Here is an 18,293-nt window from a genome sequence, read left to right as displayed (position 1 = left end):
CCAAGTTGGGCTGGGGGATGCAGCTACAGCAGAAGCAGGTGGGGGCTTGTGGGTAGATTGAGGCCCAGGAGGGAGGGATGGGTACAGAGCTGAGCTTGGAATCTGACTTACAGGAGTGTTGGGGTGGGCGACTGGGGGTCTGGGCCTGCACACTGCAGGGGGACCCTTGCTCTCTTTTTCAGGGAGCCTCTCCTGCTCGAAGAGATGCCCGCGGCCTGCAGTGGGATGTAGGCCCCTCAGGTACCGTCCAGCACACTCTGCTCCAGTGTCCCTGAGTCCCCACTGTCCCTCACATCGCTTCCCCTCTTTGGGTCACTCCATCTGGCCTGTGAGATCGTGTCACTCCCTGGGCTCTTAGAGATTTGACAGCATCTGCTTTTTGTCTGTGTGACCAGTTTTCTTGCATGTTGGACAGAGACACTGCAGTTAGTGGTTCAAAGCACCAACATATAAAAAGGCATCCACCGAGAAGTCAGTCTCCTGCCCCTATTTGCTTTATCCACCTCCCTGATCAGGTAACCACTGGTAGTAGTTTCCCTGGTTTTTCTAGAATTTTCATGCATGTTCAAGTCAGTTCAGACATACGTCACTTTCACAGTTTTGGACAGTAGTGTGCTCTCTATCCCTCTACCTGGCTTTCCCAGGTAAAAGCCCATCTTGGACTCACCCCTGCACCAGTGCTAGGCAGCTGCCCCCCTCCTTTTTCACCACAGTGTAGTCCCCACCACGTGAAGGACCCCCCTCACCCACAGACATCTGGGTACTTTCTAGGGCTCTGCCAGGACAGCAGTGCCCCAGTTGTCCACCACTCAGCTGTGTTCAGGGTCTCAGTAGAGTCTGTGCCCAGGACAGCAGCCACTGATCCATGTGATGGAAATCACAGAGCTGCCCACCAGGTACCATAAGGTTTTAACAAAATGGTTGAGTTTTCAGCCCGTGAGCATTTTATCCTGTTATACGACATTTAAAAAGACAGAGGAGGCTAAAATACCCTTAGCCCCCAGCTCGGAGGTCTTGAGCTTACCCCCTGGCACCTGTGTGTCTCTTTTCAGCACTTATGTGAATGGACCCCCCAAAGAAATAAGGACAGGCTGTGAGTACCCACAGTCTCTCAGGGGCTCTGGCTGCTTCAGTGGGATCTTCTGAATGGCCACGTGCCAGTCCCCTGTCCCTGCAGTTGCTTGTCCACGTGGTCCCCTCTTGATCAGCGCAGATGCCCCCTTGGCTCCCCTCATGTGTCCCTCCCACAGATGCTGAGCTGTAGACAGCATGCACACCTCCGTCACAGTAGGGGAAGCTGCCAGATGGCTCCCTGACGTGGTTTGGCAGTTTGTTTGCCCACCAGCCCTGCCGTGGCTGCCTGTTTCCTTACAGCCATGCTGACATCTGTGTTGGGCTTTTTTTTAAAAAAAAGATTTTCCCAAACAATCTGGGCATTTCACTGATGAGCATCAGAACCCTACTGCTCCCAGCACCTGTGGTTAAAGAACACATGTGGCACTGGGTGCCAAGTAGATGCCCAGCCATCATCTGGCCGTGGTCAGCTATTTCTCTGGGACACGGGCTACTCACACCTGACCCCCAAGCTCATTAGCATTTCCTACCCCTGAGCTTTTGCACATGAAGTTATTGCTTCATATCACGTTTTCCCAAGTCTCTGACCAAGAACTCCTACCAATACATCAGTGCCCCAACTCCAATGTCCAGGAATTTTCACTCTCTGGACCCCTGCAACTGAGATTTCTTTTTTCTCATCCCACCGTGACTGTACAAAGCTGGGAGAATCTGCACCTCCTCTGTGCAGACTGGGAAGGCTGGGCCAAGGCCCCTTTGCCCCCATCAACCACCCAGGGATGTAATGGTGTTAGCAATTTTATTGAATCATAACTTCTGCCAGAGGTTTTGGTCTTCACCCCTACTTGTGAAGAAGCTACTCCTGTTCTCCCCATTCAGCAGAGGAGGAGACTGAAGCACTGAAAGGTTACTCACCTGTCATGCCCACAGAGGGTAGAGCTGTATGTGAGCCCAGTTGCCTATGAGGGTTAAGGATTTAACTGGTACAAAGCAGAGATTGTAGCTTCAGGCCCTTGGGTTGGATTTGGCCACAGTGTACTAAAAGATCATCATTTCCCTGCCAAGGATTAAAAATGGAGATGTTTAGAAATGGACGGATAGATCTAGGGAAAAATATACAAATGTCCATGGAACCTAGGAAAAGATGCTCAACCTTGCTCAAAATAAGAGAAATGGAAATTAAAGTCCCCCTGGATGCCATTTTTCACCTATCAGGTCAGCACGAGTCCAACAGTCTGATAACACACCATGGGTGAGGCCTTGAAGCTGGGCAGAGGCAAACTGGGGAGGACTCAGTAGAATCCGCACAGAACACTGAGGGACCCCAGAAGAGACTCACTCAATGATACCAGTTTCACGAAATTGCAGCTTTTGAACCATTTAAATGCTTCACACATTCAAAACAAAATTAGAAAAGAACAGAAAGGAAACTCTAAAATAGAACACAAGCAAATGAATGACCCGACTGTGCCTCACTTGATAACATAATTACAGGGAGAGCAGAGTCTTATTGCTGTTACTTTTTAAATGTGGAGATTTAACATAAACATCGGGGTTTCTGCCTTCTCTTGAAACTGGGAAGCTCTGGTCCCTGGGCCACCTTCCTGCCTGGTAGACTAGCAGGCCTGGCTGTGTGTGTGTGTAGGGGGCTCTGGTAGACCTCTGCGCCTCTCACAGCCCCAAAGCTGGGCTCTCATGGGGTTTTTCACTCCTGACCTTGCTGCGCTAAAGGGCAGGCTTCCTGGAGGGACACAGGTGTGGGCGGGGCGCCCCTCTTGGACCTCTCCCCAGAGCTTCCCCGCGTGACCTTGTGCTCCTCTGAACTCACACCCTTCTGACTCCCCAATCCCAGCCCAGCCCGGGGATGGCTATGTGCAGGCGGACGCCCGGGGCCCCCGAGACTACGAGGACCATCTGTATGTCAACACGCAGGGTCTGGACGGCCCTGAGTCCCTGCAGCCTGAGGACAGTCCCAAGAAGGATCTGTTCGACATGCGTAAGTGGGGGCAGGCCGGCTTGTGGGGTGGGGCCACGCCCGAGCAACCTGTGGTCTGGTGGGGGATGGGCTGTGTACTATGCTTCCCTTGGGACTCCCTCCTCTGTGAGACCTTACGGTTTCCTGAGGGTAACCCAGATTCCCCTCCATGGGGTCCCCAGTTTGACGGGAGGGGCTAGTTCGTATCCTGGAAGAATGTGATGGGGAAGCCGTGGGCTCTTCTCTATGGGACTCAGTCTGCAGGGTGGACGTGCCTAGCTCCCTGTTTCTGGGTCTCAGTCTGATGAGTGAGTTTAAGCTCCCTCTTCATGTGATCCATGATCCGAGAGAGGAGGCTCAAGCCCCTTCTGGCTTGTTGCCAGAAATCCCGCCTGAAAAGGGAGGCCTGATCCACATCTAGCAGATGGTGAAGCCCCTCCCCCAGCCTGAGGGAGGGCTTGATCGGATGGAGGAGGTTTGTGTCCAGAACACCCTCCTTCTTTCCCACAACATCAAACTCCATCCTTTTGCATGAGCACTTTGGACGTGTTGGCTCCGTGCTGGCCCAGGCAGGGTCGTCTCCTACTCCCAGCACACCTCCCCAGGTGAGGTCTTTGAGGAACTCCCAAGCCAGCCGGAAATCCCTTCTTTCACAAAGTTTGCAAAGCTCCGCTCCCCCACCGCCTGATGACATGCTAGGCAGTGACATGAACCCCTGCTGTGGCCCCACTGGCTCCTCAGAGAAGTCTCAGATGGGAAAGGAGGTGTACCAGGTGTGAGCTCCTGAGGCAGGCTGTCCGCTTGGGCGCCCAGCCAGGTGGTCCAGCAACCCTAGTACGAAAAGGGATGCTTGTTGCCAGGCTCCCATTAGAAGTCCTGGGGCTGCCTCAGATTTGCCCTCCTTGGGTCATGGTCTCACCTCCCCCAGCCAATCACTAGGCTAGGAGTGTGAGAGGCGTATGCTGATTGGCCAGGACTAGTCACATGTCTTAGGAGCTGGAGGCTGGGTCAACATCGCTGGAGAAGTTAGGGAGGAGGGATTCCCAAGGGACCAGAAGTGAAGAAAGGCGGGTTGCAAAGCAAGCGCAGACACACCAGGGCAGGGATCAGGGCTGTCACTGCGCACTCCAGAGTGTCTGAGCTACGTGGTACCGTCTCAGGGAGGGCGACACTGGTGCCTGCTGGGATCCATAGGGAACTTGTACAAACCATCAGGAGCTTTTCCATTAGAGTTTGGAAAAGAAAGGGACACCTGTTGCCTACCAAAGAGGTGGCACGTGTAGTGGAGGTCCTGGCCAGTGCAGTCAGAACGAGATGATGAAACAAGAGGCATAATAAACATTGGGAAGGAAGCCAGTGTAACAAGACAAGAAAAAAGAAATAGGTGTGCACATTGGAAAAAAAAGAAATATCTTTGGATATGCTTAGAAAATCCAAGAGAATATACTGAGTTACTAACAGGACCAGTAAGGGGTGAAGGAGCAGGTCCCCGTAGCCCAGGCCCCTCCCGCCTACACTGTCCCCACCCCCCCCCCGCCCCCCCGCCCCCCCGCCCCCGCAGGACCCTTCGAGGATGCCCTGAGGCTGCATGAGTGCTCTGTGGCGGCTGGCTCGGTGGCAGCCCCCCTTCCCGTGGAGGATCAGTGGCCCAGTCCCCCGACCCGCCGGGCCCCCATCGCCCCCACGGAGGAGCAGCTGCGTCAGGAGCCCTGGTACCATGGCCAGATGAGCCGTCGGGCGGCGGAAAAACTGCTTCGGGCGGACGGGGACTTCCTCGTGCGGGACAGCGTCACCAATCCTGGGCAGTACGTCCTCACCGGCATGCACGGGGGGCAGCCCAAGCACCTGCTGCTGGTGGACCCTGAGGGCGTGGTAAGGTGGGCGCTGGGGGCGGGGTGGGGGCAGGTGCTGAGGATGCGGGGGAAAGAGTGCAGAGATAGACCCGCAGGGGCCTGGTGTGGGGCGGGGCTGGAGGCTGCGTGTGGTGGGGGTGGGGAGGGGACTTACCGGGGTGTCGCGTCTGCCAGAAGGGCCGGGCCTGTCTCCTCTGTCCAAGATCCAGGGCACCCACATTCTAAACACCCTTTAGGTTTAATAAAGCATTTTTCAGATTACAGAGCCCTTTATATTTACAGATCCTGTTTCCCTTTACTACATACTTCAAAATTACAAAGTATTTTCCAGTTTTAGAGGAATTTTAGCTTTCACAAAGGATTTCCCAGTCTATAAAGCATTTGGAGGGATTAGAGAATCTTTTCCAATCTCAAGGCCTTTCAGGGCTTACAAAGTACCATATTTCATCAACTGTAAGATGTACTTTTCCCCCACATTCTATCATCACTAATGCATCTTACAAACAGTGATGTCTTTGAGTGATAAATACAAGGCTGACTCACTGGAAAAGATCCTGATGCTGGGAAAGATTGAGGACAAGAGGAGGAAGGGACGATAGAAGATGAGATGGTTGGATGGCATCACTGACTCAATGGACATAAGTTTGAGCTAGCTTTGGGAGATAGTGAAGGACAGGAGTGCTGCAGTCCATGGGGTCACAAAGAGTCTGACACTACTTAGAGACTGAACAACAGCAACAATTTATGTCATCTAGCTGAATCCTCCGCACCACCCTGGGGGCTGTGTGTGCTCTGTGCCCTGAACAGGGCACACTCCAGTGGCTACTGTGCAGCCTGGCCCAGGTGGGACCACGGCTCCAGGCCCCAGGTGGCTCCAGGCTCCAGTGTTCTGTCAGTTCCCTTCTCCACCTCCTCCTTCATACCTAATCACACTGCTCACTGCTGTGTCCCCTGTCTGAAGTGGCGTTAGCCTCCCAGGGGGGTCTGTGTTGCATCCGGGTCTGCTGAGATTTTCTCAGCATTCTAAGATGCAGGTGGTGTTTAGATTTGGTGGTTCTGAGTTTTGGATCTGTGTCCACAAGATTTCTGAGGTGTGTTTGTTTCCTAGGGCTGCCTTCCCAGTGACCACCAGCAGCTGGGCAGCTTCAAACTACAGAGATTTGTTCTGTCCCAGTTCTGGAGGCTGGACTTCTGACATCCAGGTGCTGGCTGGGCTGGTTCCTTTTGTGGCTCTGAGGAAGGATCTGGTTCAGGGCCCCCACCAGCTTCTCCTCGTTGCTGGAAATTCTTGTTCTCTGGCTTGTGGACTCATCACCCCAGTGCCTTTGGCTTCTCAGGGCTTCTCTTGGCTTCTCTCTGTGTCTCTGTGTTGTCCCAGTCCTTCTTTTCTTATAAGGACATAGGTCACTGGATTTGAGGTCACCTGAGTAATTCAAGATGAACTCATCCTTTTTTACTCTTTTTCTAAAATTAATTTTTAACTGAAGTATAGTGGATTTACAATGTTCTGTTAATTTCTGCTGACCAGAAAAGTGACTCTGCTGCTGCTAAGTCGCTTCAGTCGTGTCCGACTCTGTGCGACCCCAGAGATGGCAGCCCACCTGTCTCTGGGATTCTCCAGGCAAGAACACTGGAGTGGGTTGCCATTTCCTTCTGCAATGCATGAAAGTGAAAAGTGAAAGTGAAGTCGAGCAGTCGTGTCCGACTCTTAGTGACCCCATGGACTGCAGCCTACCAGGCTCCTCCATCCATGGGATTTTCCAAGCAGGAGTACTGGAGTAGGGTGCCACTGCCTTCTCCAGAAAAGTGACTCAGTTATACACATATATGCATTTTTTCTTTCCAGAATTTCTTTTCTTTCTTTTTCACCGCTCTGGGTCTGCACTGTGTGTGCAGGCTTTCTCTCTCTAGTTGTGGCGAGTAGGCCTCTCCTTGTGGTGGCTTCTCTTGTTGTGGAGCATGGAGTCTAGGGTGTCTGGGCTTCAGTAGTTGTGGGACACAGCCTTAGATGTTCTGCAGCATATGGGATCTTAGTTCCTGGACCAGGGATTGAACCCATGTCTCCTGAATATTGGCAGGCAGGTTCTTAGCCAGGGAAGTTTCCATATATACATTTTTAAAAATATTCTTTTCCATTATGGTTTATCCTAGGACATTGAGTACAGTTGCCTGTGCTCTATCTACAGTAGAACCTTGTTTATCCATCCTGTATATGATAGTTTGCATCTGCTAATGCCAGACTCCCAATCTGTGTCTCCCCCAACCTGATCCCCCTTGGCAACCACAAGTCTGTGCTATACATCTGTAACTCTGTTTCTGCTTTGTAAATAAGTTCCTTTGTGTCATATTTTGATTTCACATATAAATGACATGTGGTATTTGTCTCATTCCACGTAGTGTGATGATCCATGTTTCCACAATTGGCACTATTTCATTCTTTATCATGATTCAGTAGTATTCCATTTGTATATATATACCACATTTTCTTTATCCTTCAGGATGAACTCATCTTAATCATATCTGCATAGAGGCTTTTCCCAAATAAGGGCCCTTTCACAGGTTTTGGGGGTTAAGATGTGGACATATCTTTTTTTGGTGAGGGGGAACCATTCAATCCACTATAGGAAGCCACGGCCCCTGGGTGCTGGAGCTTTGAAGCACGTGTCTACCTGTAGTTCTGTGGCTGCAGTCTTTGACCCAGTGGTTTTCAGACTTGTGCATGAGCTACAGGAGGCATTGTGAAAACTCAGTGCCCTGTCAGCAGGTCTAGGGTGGCCCAAGAGTTTGCCTCTCCGACCGGCTCTCCCAGTGGTGCTGATGCTGTGGCCTCTGGCCCCGCAGGTGCGGACGAAGGACGTGCTCTTTGAGAGCATCAGCCACCTGATCGACTACCACCTGCAGAATGGGCAGCCCATTGTAGCCGCTGAGAGTGAGCTGCACTTGCGAGGCGTCGTCAAGCGGGAGCCCTGAGCCAGGTGCGTCTGGCCCCAATGTGCCAGATTTTTCGCATCTTGAAAAATTGACATGGGTGCACATGCTGCACACTTCACCCATTTACAGGGCACAACTCAGTGGGTCTCTTCACAGAACTGTGCCCCCTTCCCCATCTAATTCCAGAACACTCCATCACCCCCAAAGGAAACCCTGTCCCCATCAGCACTCACTTCCTGAATTCTTATGGCAACTCTGTGTTTAACTGGTGGTAAAAATCCCTCAGAGAGGCAGTGTTTGGCCACCTGGGAGGTGGGCCCAGTAGGGCTGGGTCCAGCAGGGCTGGCATTTGAGGCAAGGCAGGTGGGTGAGAAGGTCCACCTGGGTCATCAGTTCTGGAGCCTCAGACGTCTTGAGTGGGGGAGGGACAGACAGGTCCCATGGTTCTAGGGCCTCTGGTGGGGGGTCTGGGGTGAGATGGGAGCCTGTCTAGGCTGGGAAGAGGCAGCTGAACTGCAGAGGGGTCGAGGTACCAGGGCAGTCTGTGGGAGGAGGCAGAGGCAGGCTCTGGAGCGGGGGTAGGGGGCAGGAAGCTGGGAGCTGGGGGCTCAGCTCGTGGAGGGAAACAGGCCGTGGAATTTCCCCAAAGGCTGAGAGGCCTTCTGGGCCAGGTTGGGCTGCTCTCTCGTCCCCATGACAACAGTCTCTTCCTGCCTCCTCCCTCTGTTAGCGCTGGCCTGCTCCCTGCCCCCAGCCAGGCCCAGCTGTAGGCAGAGACAGGGTTCCCAGCCTGGGGAAGGGCTCCAGGGATGGAGGTGGTCCTGCGGATCACCTGAAATGATGCAGTGCCATGGACTGTGTATGTGCACGTGCCAGGGTCTGACCTGTTTGCCTTCTACACCCTGAGTTGTTTGTGACCTGAGAAATAACACCGATGGCAGTAATAATCACTGCCTATGCAGAAGTTGCTGTGTCCTGGCCCTATGCTCAGACCCTCCCACATCTGTACTAACTCCCACGCAACTCCCAACAGGCACTGTTAACAATGTTCTCATTTTGTGGAAGAAGCAGTGGCACAGAGAGGTTACCGGGCAAGACCATGGAGGAGCTGGGACTTGAACCCTGGCCCTCCACCTGAGGCTTGTCACTGGGTCACTTTGCTACCTTGTAACTGAGGTCTGTGACACCTGAATCCAGGTCTCCTGTTGCTGTCTCTGCTGACCCTTGACCTCTGCTTCACTTTCTTCCCCAGGTGATGGTTCTCAGCCTATGGCTTCTGTCCCTGCTCCCCAGATGCTCCTGTTGTGGCCTTAGGGGCCCCTCAGCCTTTCTCTGGACCCTGGTCAGGCCGGAACCGCCGCTGTCTCTCCTTCTTCACCTGGGTCTCAGGAGTCTTCCTTCTCTAGCTGGTCCTGGGGCTGGGATGGGTTACCCTGGCCAGGACACGGGGTGCATGACCCCTCTCTCTCACCCCTGCCTGCTGCCACCTTCACCTGGAGTGAAGATGTATGTACCAAAGACAGAACCTTTTCTCGCCTTTAAAGAAAATATATCGAAAAGCAGCCATCCGCCTTGGAGCCTGGCCCAGGTCCCCGATGAGGCCAGGGGGCACCATTTTCCTTCCTGGAGGGTCATCAGCTCACCTCCTGGGGAATGAAGGGTCCCAGCTCCCTGGCATGCAGACGGGCTCCCGTCTCTGCTGGGCTCAGATCTTCCACCTGAAAAATCGGAGCATAGTTGTCTTTTGAGGGTAGAATTGAAGCGCTGTGGGTCCTCAGGCCGGGGCAGATGAGGGTGTTGAAGTGGGTGAAAGCCTTGGGCTGATGGGGTCATCTGTCAGCTCCATGACCACTGACCCGGGAGGGGGTTGTTGTGAGGCCCCTCCCTCCCAGCTGTCAGCCTGGACTGGATGCTTGGAATCTGTTTGTAATTAAACGTGGGAATGACCATGTGGTGCGTGAAACCTCCTGTGATCTACAAGGCCTCTCGGGGTGGGGACCCTCTCTGGGTAGATGTCATCTTGGGGCGGGGGTCCTCTAGAGGCAGGGGTCCTCTTGGGGCTGGGGTCCTCTCGGGGTAGGGGTCCTCTCTGTGTGGGTGTCATCTCAGAGCAGGGGTCCTCTCAGGGTTGGGGTCCTCTTGGGGTGGGGGCCCTTTTGGGGTCAGGGTCTCCTCAGGGTGGGGACCCTCCCTGGGTGGGTGTCATCTCATGGTGGGGGCCCTCTTGAGGTGGGGGTCCTCTTGGGGTGGGGGTCCTCTAGAAGTGGGGGTCTGGGGTCCAGGGAAGCCAGGGCAGCACCAGATTTGGCCCCCCAGGGCTGGGGAGGAGAGAGCCAGGCCCTGGTGTGCCCCTGCTATGGGGAGAGAGTTGGGGCAGAGTCCCCTGACATTTTGGGACCCTCGATTTTATCCCAAGAGAAAGCACACACCAACTTCTCTGTTAAATATCCACCCCTCTCTTTGGAAACACCTGAATTTATCTCCCGAATGCTACAAACCTGTGGACTCGAGATACTCCAGGTATCTGGCAAAACACTGCTTGTTTTCTTCTCCAAATTGTTCCTGACTTGTCCTGAAGGATGGTCTGGCTTCTCAGTCTCCCAATGGTTCTCATCCTCATTTCTTGAGAAGCACCCAGTTCTCACTCTAGCCCCTTTATCCACCTGAAAGCACCTACTTCTACCACATGCCCAGCTTCCTGCGCTCACTCCGACTCTCTGCTCCTGACCTTTCCTCACATGATGTCTTCCTGTCCAGGGAGACCCCCATCTCTCCCCAGGACCCTCCTCACAACCCTCCCACAAACATGGAACCTTCCCTCCCAAGGGGGTACCAGTCTCACCACTGGTTGGTGTTACATCTCTGCCCAGGTTCTGGGGAGGGGCTTTGCTTTCTTTGCTGTCAGCAGGCCCTGCTCCAGGCCTGGGGGGATCTGGTAAGGGTGTGGGGAAGTAAAAGTCACTCTGATCTGCCTGTAAGTAGGGTGGAAGCGATCCTAAGGCAGAGCAAGATAGGGGACTCTGATGCCCTGTTTCTTACTTCAGAGATCTGGAGACAGAGCTACCAGTCTATCTGTCCATCCATCCACTCACCCATCCATCCGTTCATCCTCCCATTCATCCATCCATCCATCCATCATTCACACTCCCATTCATCCATCCATCCACCCATCATCCATTCATTCACTCTTCCATTCATCCATCATCCATTCACTCTCCCATTCATTCATCCATCATCCATTTTTCCATCCATCCATTCACCCTCCCATCCATCCATCCATCCATCATCCATTCACCCATCCATCATCCATCTACTCATTCATCCGTCTATCCATCTGTTCACTCACCCACTTTTCCATCCATCGTTTATCAGTCCGTCCACCTAACCATCACATCCATCCCTCTAACCGCCCATTCATCATTCATTCCACTGATTGGTCCATGCACCCACACCCCCATCCTCTTATCTTTTAATCTTCCTTCATGACTTCCTCTTATTGACCAAGACCCCTGGTGGATATCCCCTGGTGGATAATGGAGATGCAACATTACCAAGATAGACCCACTCTTGTGGAGTTTGCCAAAACCCATTCATCAGCAGGTCACCACTAAGTGTATGATGACAGCTGTGGGAAGGAATGCACCTCGGAACTTGGGGGTCCCTAGAAATCCAAGTGGGTTTTTTTGTGGGGTTTCTGGAGGATGAGCAGGGAGGCCCAGAATGGGAGGAGAGATCTGGGCCGAAGGCATGGCGTGTCAAAGGCCCCAGGTGTGTGGAATACAGCTTTTTTGAGGGACAGAAGGATGGCCAGAGGTTGGAAGGGAGGTCAGACGGCAGTGGAGTCGGGGACACAGCTGGGTGCAGCCTGGTGCCAGGGAGAGCTGCCTGGGGCCTTTTAAGCAGAGGTGGTAAGAGTCCCAAGTAGGAGTTGTGCTATGGGGACAAGATGGGGCCAAGAGACGGCTGGGAGAAGGCACTGGGTGGGGGGTGGGGGCTACTGAATAAACTCACTGCCTCCTCCCCAACCCAGCTGGGAGGACAGACCCTACCCCAGCGTGGCAAGGACATGTGGAGAGTGAAACCACAGTACCAGGTCAGCCTGTCAGCAGGACACCTGAGCCGGTCAGCTTGCTGTCCTGGGCCCCTGTGCTGGCGCGGACAGTGGAGGAAGGTGCCTCACTGTACTCGGCATTGCTCTTCCCACTGTAGCACTCACTCATCCTGGGCCACCACTTTCCTCCTGGGCTCCAGGCCCAGCAGGGGCGATGTACATGAATGGAATAACTTCTCAGAGTAACCGCGCTCCTCATGAAAGCTGAAGCTGGGGTTCCGTGAGCTCTGTCTGGCTGTGATGTGGGGCAGGCAGGGCAGGCTTCCTGGAGGTGGCAGTGAGGTGATGCATTCATTGGTACCTGCCTACTTTGTCAGCCTATGTGGCCACACCAGCGCTGCCCCTAGAACAAACGGTAGCGGGCTGGATGTTTGTTAGGTGAGCAAAGTTGAGAAAAGCCTCTTGAGGGAGCCTCACTTCCCCCATCTGGACAATGGGACTCTGAGCCCCACCTCACTCCAAGGTCAGATGGAAGAGCTGGAGGGGCTCCACCCAACTCAAGCTCAGCCTGCCCCTGTCCCCCTCGTGCTGTTGAACCAGTGGCCACTCCAGACCAACCCTCATCCAGCTCCAGCGATGATGATCGGGACGTGTCTGGAACATGGGTGGCTCCTGGGATATCAAAATTTAATAAGGTCCAGGCATTCCCTGCTGTGTGTCGGTCCTGATAGGTTATCTTGCTGGACTGGGAACTGGTCAGTTGGCCTTGTGTTGCAGAGGGGAAACTGAGACTGGGAGCGAGGAAGCTGTGAGCAAGCAGGGGGGCTGGGGCTGGCAGATCACAGGGTGGCCTGTGGGATCCTGAGGGATGCCCCTGGTTTTGGGGCTGGCATGCCTGGGTCTCCTGGTCTTGCCCTTGACAGTTTCCCCACCTGCGAAATGCATGGGGGACTATCCTCTCATCCCAGGGGACTATCCTCTCATCCCAAATCACATTTTTCCTGTTACATTTTGTCACGGGAACCATCAAGCCTACAGTTACTATTTACCTGTGTATTTCTGTACTGGTGTCCTCTTGTCCTCCTCCTTCCCCCTGGGACACATCACAAAGTTGACAGCTGCATCCAAGCCACAGCACTCTCCCCAGCGTCCAGTAGGTGCTTAACAAACCTCTCTCCATGAAATAAAGGAGGAGCACCCTGGCCGGCTCCTTGGATGGCTGCACTGAGAGGACCGAGCGTCAGAGGCTAGTTCCGTATTTCTAGAAGGACAGCTTCACCTTCTTCATCTGCAAACTGGAGACGGTCATGGACATATCCACTGGTGCTTGTGACAGTGAGTTGGGGCAAGAATGTTAAGAGCCTGGCACTGAGAAAGTGCCCAGTAATAAATTCAACTGCGGTTATTATTACTGCTATTCTTTTACTCGTCATCGTAAGTCTGGAAAGATGCTCACCAGGGAAAAGGCCCGCAGACGACCTGCGGCAGGAGCCTGGGGTTTCCAGGGGCGCCAGCCAAACGACCACCTGCCTCTCTCCCCGCTCAGTCCCCCGAGTCGCGGCGAGGCTCCCCTGTGTGGAGCCGCGGGGGGCGGGGGGAGCTGCGCAGACGGCGCAGACGGTCCCCGGGCGGGCGAGGCGGGGGCGGAAGGCGGCCGTACTAGGAGGAATACGGCGGCGCGGCGGCCAGCTGGGCGGTTTCCCGCCGGTGAATGAGTCCGACTGCGCTGCCGCCGCCGCCCGACCGAGGCTGCGCCCGCGTCCCCGCGCCCCCAGCCCTCGCGCCGAGACCCCGGCGTGTCCGCGGGCCAGCCAGCTTCGGCCCCCGCCCCCGGGCAGGTGAGTTCGGGTCTCGCCACGCTCCGCGGGGGCTGCTAGGACCCCCTACGCGCACCCCAACCCCCGCCCCCGGCCGAGTCCCGCGGGGCGGGGGGGAGGGTGGAGAGGAGGGGAGGGGTCGGCTCGCCGCGCCTTCAGCCCCCAGACTCACCTCCTCTCCCTTCCCCCACCCCGGATACCCGGACCCTCAACCTGGGAGAAGCCACAGGTGGGTGGGAGCTTGAGGGGGGGCGGAGCTGGGACACCCAGGGGTGTCTTCTTTGTGCACTAAGAGCGGACCCCTTTAGAAAGCGCTTTTGAGATCCTCAATACAGGGGTCGGGGCAAGAGTGGAGCCGCTGTCCCCTGGGGGCTTCCCTGGAGACAGCGCCGCCCCCACCTCCCAGGCCCGGCTTCGGTGCTTGGAAGTTAAGCGCGATTCCTTCCGGGAGGGTAGACGAGGGGCGAGCCCACCCCGCCCCCGTGCTGGGCCGCAGCGCCTCGTCACCTCGCTGGCCCCCACAGGGCTCCCTAGGCAGGTGCCGCAAGCCCTGCTTCCAGCCCCCGGGTGCCGGGGGGCCTGCCGCTCCCGACCCCCGCTTCTCTTCCCAGGCTTCGCAGATCCCTTCTGGCTCCTGACTGCGCCCCAATGAAGAAAACCAACATGTGGTTCTTGGAGAGGTTTCGGGGATCGGGGGAGAATGGAGCTGCGGGGGGCGAGGGTGGGGACAAGGCCGCCAAGGGGCCCCTGTACAGCAACGTGCTCACGCCAGACAAGATCCCGGACTTCTTCATACCCCCCAAGCTGCCCGCCGGCCCCGCCGAGCCCGAAGCGCAGGCCGAGCTGGGGCCCTCGACCTCGGAGCAGAACCTGGCCTCCGCCGCGCCCCGCCGCGCCCCCCGGAGCCCCCGGCTGCCCGCCAAGCTGGCCGCCGAGAGCAAGAGCCTACTGAAGGCGGCCACCCGGCACGTGATCCAGATCGAGAGTGCGGAGGACTGGCCGGCCGAGGAGACTGCCACCAACGCCGACCCCCAGGCCCAGGGGGCGATGTCGCTGCCCTCGGTGCCCAAGGCCCAGACGTCCTACGGCTTTGCCACGCTGGCCGAGAGCCCCCACACGCGGCGCAAGGAGTCCCTGTTCCACAGCGAGCACGGGGCTCTGGCCCAGGTGGGCTCCCCAGGCACCCGGCGCCGTCGGGGGGGCGTCAAGGCCAACGGGGGGGACGGGGGGCCCAGGGAGGCCGGCGGCACCCTCATGAGTCCCGGCCGCTGCGTCAGCGGCGGGGAGAGCGACACGGGGTCCTCGGCCGAGTCCTCACCCTTCGGCTCCCCCCTGCTCTCGCGCTCCGTGTCGCTGCTCAAAGGCTTCGCCCAGGACAGCCAGGCCAAGGTGAGCCAGCTCAAGCACTCTGTGGGCCGCCATGGCTCCCTGTCGGCCGATGACAGCACGCCGGACACCAGCCCCGGGGCCCGGCGCCGCCTGCACCGCAGGGCCACCCCGGAGCCCGGCCCGGAGTCTGGTCCGGCTTCCCGCGCGGAGCACGCCGTGCGCATGGGCCCGCGGGGCAGCGTGCACCTGCTGGCCGAGTACGAGGCGGCCCAGGCCCGCCTGCGCGTGCGCCTGCTGGCAGCCGAGGGCCTTTATGACCGGATGTGCGACGCCCGCAGCATCAACTGCTGTGTGGGCCTGTGCCTCGTGCCGGGCAAGCTGCAAAAGCAGCGCAGCACCATCGTCAAGAACAGCCGCCACCCAGTGTTCAACGAGGACTTCTTCTTCGATGGCCTGGGTCCGGCCAGCGTGCGGAAGCTGGCTCTCAGGATCAAGGTGGTGAACAAGGGCAGCAGCCTCAAGCGGGACACGCTGCTCGGGGAAAAGGAGCTGCCCCTGACCTCCCTGCTGCCCTTCTTGTAGAGACCCCCTGCCTCCCTCGGGCCGCGGAGACCCCGCTCCCTCCCGGGTCCTGCAGGGGAGGCCACGGCCACGCCCCCTTCCGGACCCTGCAAGTGAGCCCTGTTGCTGCGGCCCCTTTTGGGGGTGTCCTGAGTCATGTTCTTTTCCAGGGGTTACTTGAGAGAGGGCTGCTGGGGAAAAGAAAGGGCCAGCTTGCCGGGCTGAGTCCCTCTATACCCCAAGTTTCATGCCCCCACCGCAGCCAGTCACTGATTCTGGAGTTCTGGAACCTGGGCTGGGAAGTAGCAGAGGCTGACCACAGACCCAGAGACTGCGGGTCCTGAGGACCAGGCAGGTCTTCTCTGCCGCACGAGTGTCCTCCTGCCCCAGGCCCGACGGACGCCCCCTAGAGAGGGGTGCCAGGCAGTGTGGGGCCCCATGGGGCTGTGGGAGGACCCCCTCCTGCCTTAGGCTGTCTCTGGGCAGCCCTCAGTCCTCCCAGGCTCCGGAGGTGAGAGCCGGTCAGAGGATGCCACCCGGTCTGAGAGCCACTTCCGGGCAAAGACAGGCAGCTGAGGAGGAAGTCCCAGAAGAAGAGGAGAATGATGGCTCTGCCCCTCAAGTGGGACAGCCCTCCATCACCTTCTCTTATCCGGCCCTGCAGCCCTGCTGGACGTCCAGAGCCTTCAACCTCTGGAAGGCTAGCTCAGATCGTGCCCAGAGAGCAGCACCAGCTGGTGGCCCCTACTCCTTTCTGTCTTCGACCCCTCCTGAGCATGGTCCTCAGCAGCCCAGGAAGTGCTGTTTAGGAACAGACGGCTTCCGCTTTTACTCCACTGGTGTACATAGGTTCTGGCTAGGGTGGGTGGGACAAGGGGCAGCTGGGGAGACCTTGCTTGTGGCTTTTCATGCTGCTAACACAGCTGCATGGGCTTAACTGTCCTGTCAGTATGTGTATCCTCAACTGATTTTTGTGGCTCAGCCAAACAGAAATGACACACTCTTAAACAGGGCCTCCTGGGCTGCCTGCTGGGTGACGATGGACCAGGCCGGTTTGTGGGGATCCTGGAGTCCCCCTCCCAGTCCAGAAGTTGTTCCCCCCCTCCAGCTCTGGGTTTCCAAATTACCCTGGGGGAGGGGTGAAGGAGCCGGGGCTGGAGGGGAAGCACACATTCCCTTCTGCACACCTGGTGAGACATACTCATGCCCTTGAGCCTGAGACTGAAGGCCCCTGGCGCTGGGGTCCCTAGCTGCGCACCCTCTGGCCTCTGTCCTCCGCCTGCCCCTCAGGCTTTCTGGTCCTGGGGACCACCCAGGCCAGGCCTGTGGGCAGAGAAGGTGGACAGAAAGCCCCGCATGGACTTAGATGCTCAGACTTGCCGCCCCCTTCTCTGACCCCAACCGCTCCCACCCCCTGCTTTATCCCTGGGGACCCTCATTTTCTAGGCCCCCGCACTGTTTGATATCTCTGTGTTTGAAGTTGACTGTGGGTACATCTTGAAGACATCCTCCCCCAAGTGTTTGTTTATAAATGCTGTTTTTAGTGCAATAAAGGTGTTTTGGGGATGTGGGGGTGGAACTCTGCTGGCTTTGGTGTTTAATAACAAGAGAGGAATTTTGCCTTGAATTCCAGGGAGGGTGGCAGAAACCTTCAAGATCCGTAAAGGCCTCCCCACCCTTTCATACCCAATGGGGCTCTCCTGCTCCTGGGGGCGGCACAGAAGCAGGACTGCAGCAGGGCAATGTTCCCAGGGACCCTCATGCCCTGTTATAAGGACACCTGCATGCAGGCAGCGCTCTCACCCCCTGAGGCCATGAACGTCCCCCTCACAGGTGCAGAGACTAGCCGTCTGGTTGCCCACCCGAGACAGTCTGGCCACACCCTCAGCCTAGACGTGAACCCGTACCCTCCCTGCAACCACAGGCAAGAGAGATGCCAGGGCTGCCCCTTCTGTGCTCTGTCCACTTGGGGACAGGGCAGCTAGGGAGGCTCCAAGCCATTCACGTCTGTGCCTTCCCACATCTTGTTCTCTCTGCCTGGAATGCCTCCTACCCCCACGCCCCACCCCCACTCACCTGCTTTCAGACTCTAGTTGACGTGGCACCTCCTCCAGGAAGCCTCTCTCTGCTGTGTTTCCCTTCCCATCTCAGCTCATAGGCCATTTGAGGTCCTGTCTGTCCCCAACTCCAGGGCCTGCAGATTTATCTCCCTGAAAGGCCATCTCCAGTCCCAGGGAACCTACTGACAGCATGTGGAAAGCTGTGGCCTGGCCTGGTCTCTGGACTCCTGCAAGGTTGCTGGAGAACCAGGGAGCTAACAGTGAAGGCCCTAGTGTCCCAGCCCTTCCCCCTGCTTTCCCTTGAAGAACCGCCAGCTTTTCCCACTTGTGTTGACCTCACCTTCCCCCACCCCCTTGGGAAGTGGTGTCCTTGACCTGGGAGGCGCAGCAGTGCTTGAGGACCCAGCAGTGCTTGCCCTGGGGGGCAGGCAGTGCTTGAGGACCAGAGCAGGTCTGCAGCCCAGGACTGCTCAGCCTTCAGGAGTGTCGGAGCTGTGGCTGGCATGGGTTGCATTTGCTCCATTTGACAGATGGGAAACTGAGGCCCAGGGCTTGGAAGCAGGCCAGCTGTGCCTTCATTGATTCATTTTGCAGGGCTGGGTGCTTCCTGCACAGCGACTGCTCTGGGGGTGAGGGGTGGGC

General features: G+C 56.8%; 2 protein-coding genes across 3 annotated transcripts in view; both read left to right on the top strand.

Annotated features, from left to right (window-relative positions):
- The window catches only part of SHC2 (SHC adaptor protein 2), a 33,880-nt gene extending 20,588 nt beyond the window's left edge, over positions 1–13,292 (top strand). Inside the window, exons 9-13 of one of the 2 annotated variants that reach the window (XM_024995090.2) lie at positions 183–240; positions 2,927–3,070; positions 4,611–4,921; positions 7,744–7,877; positions 13,074–13,292. In XM_024995090.2, coding sequence (XP_024850858.1) covers positions 183–240; positions 2,927–3,070; positions 4,611–4,921; positions 7,744–7,872 — 642 coding nt within the window. In that variant the 3' untranslated portion in view covers positions 7,873–7,877; positions 13,074–13,292. Of the gene's footprint in view, positions 1–182; positions 241–2,926; positions 3,071–4,610; positions 4,922–7,743; positions 7,878–9,085; positions 9,783–13,073 lie in introns of those variants that run through there. The other variant, XM_024995089.2, reaches the window with a different exon arrangement.
- An 82-nt stretch (positions 13,293–13,374) lies between these two features.
- C2CD4C (C2 calcium dependent domain containing 4C) lies at positions 13,375–17,945 on the top strand. The gene is made up of 2 exons (XM_010807263.4): positions 13,375–13,722; positions 14,313–17,945. Exon 2 carries the CDS (start codon positions 14,350–14,352, stop codon positions 15,610–15,612), a length of 1,263 nt encoding a protein of 420 aa, XP_010805565.1. The 5' UTR covers positions 13,375–13,722; positions 14,313–14,349; the 3' UTR covers positions 15,613–17,945.
- The last annotated feature ends 348 nt before the right edge of the window (positions 17,946–18,293 follow it).

The sequence above is a fragment of the Bos taurus genome, chromosome 7 (genome assembly GCF_002263795.3).
Source record: "Bos taurus isolate L1 Dominette 01449 registration number 42190680 breed Hereford chromosome 7, ARS-UCD2.0, whole genome shotgun sequence".
NCBI lineage: Eukaryota > Metazoa > Chordata > Mammalia > Artiodactyla > Bovidae > Bos > Bos taurus.
The sequence above is the reverse complement of the archived record's forward strand: the minus strand, read 5'-3'. Positions and strand labels throughout refer to the sequence as shown.

What these genes read in the sequence shown, in the direction of transcription:
- C2CD4C (XM_010807263.4), top strand. Translation starts at nt 14,350, where the DNA reads ATGAAGAAAACCAACATGTGGTTCTTGGAGAGGTTTCGGGGATCGGGG.